General features: G+C 51.9%; 1 protein-coding gene across 2 annotated transcripts in view; it reads right to left on the reverse strand.

Annotated features, from left to right (window-relative positions):
* Positions 1-355: 355 nt before the first annotated feature.
* Positions 356-4,931, reverse strand: part of sap30bp (SAP30 binding protein) — an 8,537-nt gene continuing 3,961 nt past the window's right edge. Inside the window, exons 5-10 of one of the 2 annotated variants that reach the window (XM_076171815.1) lie at positions 3,848-3,936; positions 2,621-2,712; positions 2,371-2,483; positions 2,033-2,091; positions 1,303-1,393; positions 356-1,052 (exon numbers count right to left, since the gene is read on the reverse strand). In XM_076171815.1, coding sequence (XP_076027930.1) covers positions 874-1,052; positions 1,303-1,393; positions 2,033-2,091; positions 2,371-2,483; positions 2,621-2,712; positions 3,848-3,936 — 623 coding nt within the window. In that variant the 3' untranslated portion in view covers positions 356-873. Of the gene's footprint in view, positions 1,056-1,302; positions 1,394-2,032; positions 2,092-2,370; positions 2,484-2,620; positions 2,713-3,847; positions 3,937-4,931 lie in introns of both variants that reach the window. The other variant, XM_076171814.1, reaches the window with a different exon arrangement.

A 4,931-nucleotide genomic window follows, 5' to 3' on the forward strand; every position in this document is an offset into this window, starting at 1 on the left:
TAACGTTCAGATGTATGTATGTATGTATGTATGTATGTATGTATGTATGTATGTATGTATGTGACCTTTAGAGGAGTCCTGGTTGACCTCCCCTTACAGGTCCCACAGTATAAACTATGACACACAGAGTACAATGGCAGAGACTGGGAGGAGGAAATGATAAAAATCAGTTTCTGGTCTCAAATGACTTCACGTCTCTTTGCTCTCGAGTCCTTAGAGTCAGTTTGTCATGGCAACCAGCAGCAGTTTCACCCACCCACTTCAGCCCCGCATGAAAGTGAGATATGAAGAAGATCAGGAGCACGCACGCACGCACGCACACAAAAACAACAGAAGAAGAAAACAGACAAGAATCCACTGTAAAAGTCAACATCCAATCATTTTATTCACTTATCAGCAACACGTATGTACAAGTGTAAAAGTCTGACCTCAGCCTGGGTCAGTGCGGCGCTGAAGAGAACGCTAAAGGAAACAAGAAGCGCGTGTTCACGTACCAGCACGCAAATCTACGGATAGATAAATACTCTGTGACAGCAGGAACCCAGAGCCGTGTGTGTGTGAGCGTGTTCTGGTGCTGCAGATACGTTCACCATGACGTCAGACTGAGAGGAGGCAGGCCTGGGGTCACGCATGCTCCGTGTGTGGGGACCAGCGCCCGCACTGAGGGGCTCCAGTGTGGGCGCGCACCAAACGCAGGATTCAGCCGTCTAACGTGATCCCAGAGATGGACAGCAGTTCAATCTTGACTTGAGTCTGTATGTAGCAGCGGGCCTCAGGCGGTCACTTATAGAAATGTACACTAAATGCCTCTGTGGTCTGCTGTCCTCCGTCTCTCACCTTCTCCTCTGGTCGATCAGCTCCTCCTCCTCTACTCTACTGCTTGGCCTTCTTCTGGATGGTGCCCACGGCTGAGATGACCGTGGTCTTGGTGCCGCTGGCGGTGGTCGTCACGGAGACGACGGCGGGCAGGCTGGCCGTGGTGGTGAGGAGGGTGGGCTGAGCCAGGGTGACGGGGATGGCAGAGTCCCACTTGCTCTTCCTCTTCTGGGCGTCTGCTGACCAGGGCAAACACACGGGAAAGAGTGAGTGGGAGGAGCCTCACCTTTATGTTTCAGGCTAGAGGCGGCAGCCAATCACAGCTGGCACGGTGATGAGGTCATGCATATTTGAGAGCATGTTTGGATGTAAACACAGCAGACCGGGGCTGCAGAGAAGACTAAAGCAGCTCTGATGTTGACGTGGTGGCGTGACATCACCTCTGTGGCTCCCTGTGTGAACGCCGCCCTGTGTGCTGGACCTTACCTGTGGCCGTGGCCGTGGCGGCGGCATTGGTGTTGGACGCGGCCGCGTTGGCGGCGTTGGTGCCCTTCTTGGTCCCCGTGACAAACTCAATCTGGAAGCCACAGAAAACACCAGGACAGTGATGGTTACTCATGTTTGGCTGCTGTGAAGCCATCAGGTCCGACGAGGCTCCGAGCAGAACCGGGGTTAGCACCGCCCCCCCGAGGAGCTCCGTCCTCCTGCATACCGAGCAGAGTCAACAACAGATCCTGAAGGATGCAAGTTCATTCATGTATCAAATGTGAGTGAGGAGCAGCTGGAGTCACGCTGCTGCTGATGACAGCAGAACACATCATGTTGTTTGGTTACCATGTTGCCTCAGACACACCCAGAGCGCTCAGCCGCAGAGCTGGCACATCATCCAACTTAGAAAGAAACATTCCTCAAGTCTCTCTCACACACACACACACACACACACACACACACACACACACACACACACACACACACACACACACACACACACACACACACACACACACACACACACACACACACACACACACACACACACACACACACACACACACACTCACACTCACACTCACACTCACACTCACACTCACTGGGTTTGGGCTGAGCTGCAGTTATGCGAGCTGAACTTGGCGATGTAGAGTTGAGGACATAAAGTGTAAATGTAAGCCAGCTGACGCACACGGAGCATCAGCATCCAGGCTGAGCTTCATCTCACCTTCGTTCTCTCCTTCTTGGCTTTCTCCAGTTTATCCATCTCCACTTTCTGGGCTTTGGCTGGAAGGAGGAGAGGCAGAAGAATGAGCATCAGGGTGTGACGGCACGGCACACGTGCTGTGTTCAGGTACACTCAACATGCCAGAGAGCCAGAGTGTGAGGAGAGCTCTCATGTCCAGAACATGCATGTGGACAGCTGAGAGAATGTTGTGCAGATATACATGCAGGGTGTGGTGAGGGCAGTAGAAGAATTTAGATGAAACAAGACGTTAGCCACTCCATCACTTCAATCTCTAAGTCGTTATGTTGTGTTGTGTAAAGAGCAAACAGTGTTCTTACCCAGAGATTCATAGTAAGAGTCTTCTGACCATCCATGAGGGTCAAACATGTCCTTTGGATAGTTTGTGCCCAGCTCATCGATCCCACAGAACTGGATGAGCTTCTCATAGATACTGGAAGAGAGAAACACAGGGAAACAGTTACTATGAACTCAGATCTGGGTGAAGAAGGTGAATAGAAGCATGTCAGATATGAGTGTGAGAGGTCTCTGTGTGTGTGTGTGTGCGTGTGTGTCTCTTCTCACACACACCTCGGGTTCCTAAACTCTTTCTTTTTCTGGATGTGATTGTTTGTGTCGAAGTCTCCATGGAGCTTCCTCTCGTACAGCTTGTGGATCTTCTCCTGTTGGTGATCAAAACCACGGTCAGACCAAACAGACGCTGCCAGCTTCCTCTGGTGTCATCAAACAAACACAAACCTATTTATAAGCTCCGCTCTGATCCGGCCTGAAAGGAGCCATTGTGCAGGACGTTTCTCAGACCTCTGGGAAATATTTGACAACCTGGTTTCACTGAGCTACAAGCAGCTGGCCAGAGCGGCTGCTGTCACTGCAGCCAGAGCGTCCTGCATGATGAATAAGGTGTAACAACGGGCGAGGAGCCTGGGGGGAAACGGACAGATGTCTCACTCTGAGGCTCAGAGACCGCCTGAGCACCGGGGAAAGGGATTTGGAAAGTGCTTTACAAAAATGTAACCGTGGAAAATTCAAACGGGCTTCAGAAAGGTGAGGGAGGAGGGGTGAGGGAGGAGGGGTGAGGCTTCAGAGGGGTGAGGCTTCAGAGGGGTGAGGGCGGATGGAGCCATGACATCACACATACAACAGGCCAGGACAGGTTCATCTACATGTATGATCAACAATCCCTCCCATCTGAGACTCATTTGAAGCAGATAAGGATTTGTTCTGATGTTCATATTATAAAAACAAAAAGGCTGAGCGCCACCGTTTCAAACATTGGTGGAGCTTCCTGTTACTTCATTGCTGCCCAACTCCTCTGCAACACTGTTGTGGGGTGAACTTTGACCCCAGCGCCCTGATGTGAGACCCTAGTAAGATCAGTGCGTCTGCAGTGTGACTGCAGCGCTGCGTCACACACACACACACACACACACACACACACACACACACACACACACACACACACACACACACACACACACACACACACACACACACACACACACACACACACACACACACACACACACACACACACACACACACACACACGGTGTAGACGGAGAGCCTGGCAGGGGGACACAGATCTGTGACATGCTGAGGGTGAATTTATGGCTGATGTTTTCATCCAACGTACCTGAAGCTACAAAAAGGAAACGCTGATACATGTCGCCAGGAACCGGGCCAAGCTCAGAGATGAGCCACAGAGTGAGACGTCCGCACACACCGCCAGCTACGGGCCCACCAGGATTTTCAGTGCTCTGTGTGTGTGTGTGTGTGTGTGTGTGTGTGAGTAAGCACCTGTAGGTGGCTGGGGCAGCGTCCCGGGGGCTCGGGGGGGATCCGGATCTCATCTGGAGACATGTTCCTCACCTTCTCTGAGAAGAGAGCTGACAGGGACATGGAGAGAGGGAGAGAGAGAGAGAGAGAGAGAGAGAGAGAGAGAGAGAGAGAGAGAGAGAGAGAGAGAGAGAGAGAGAGAGAGAGAGAGAGAGAGAGACACACACACACACATATTCTGATTTAGACTCTGTTGTGTTTCTGCAGCATCAAACAGCAGCAGCAGCTCTGATTCCACTGAGTGCTTCCAGCAGAGCATAAGCAATCTTTGTGGAATTCCTGCGTGTGTTGTGTTTCATAAGTGTAGATGTGTGCCAGTGGTGGTGAGTGGTGCATTGTGGGATGGGAGTGGCTGCTGTTGGGGCTTGTGAGGCGAAGGGAGGCTCCTCTCCACACCCTTCCTTCCCTCCTCCCTCCTCTCCACTCTACCCTTGTTTTCCTCCTGCTGCTCTCTGACTGAAGGCCAGGCATTCTTCAGTGTCACTCTTCATCCCAATCAGGCAGTGTGTAAAGACTCTGCTCTCGTCCTTTCAGCGCCGTCTGTCAGGCTCAGTGCTGCAGAGTGCCAGTGTGTACCTGCGTGTGTGTACCTGCGTGTATGTGTGTGGCGCTGTGCAGGTGGACAAGCCTGGACTTGAGCGATCGTGAGAAGATGACTTCCTTCAGCCATTTTACAAAAGACAAACGGTCACTTCACCACTACACCAGAGTTGTGTGTAAGTTGTATCGTTGTGTAGTTCGGCTCCACATTCCACTGTGGGCACTCTGCCTGAGAGAGTCGACCTTTGGAGTGTTTGTGTACACACAGTCTCTCTCTCTCTCTCTCTCTCTCTCAGGGTCATCAGGGAGGAGACTCAGATGGACTCAGTCTCTCTCAGTCTCAGTCTCTCAGTCTCTCTCTCTCAGTCTCTCTCTCTCTGTCTCTCTCTCTCTCTCTCTCTCTATCAGGGTCATCAGGGAGGAGACTCAGATGGACACAGTCACGCCCCCACACGTCTCTTATCTCTGCTGAAGGTCAAACGAGGAGCTGTGCTTCTGGATGTGC

Source organism: Genypterus blacodes, unplaced genomic scaffold, assembly GCF_046128005.1.
Source record: "Genypterus blacodes isolate CSIRO-AG114 ecotype Tasmania unplaced genomic scaffold, CSIRO-AGI_Gbla_v1 ptg000272l_1, whole genome shotgun sequence".
NCBI classification, from domain to species: Eukaryota; Metazoa; Chordata; class Actinopteri; order Ophidiiformes; family Ophidiidae; genus Genypterus; species Genypterus blacodes.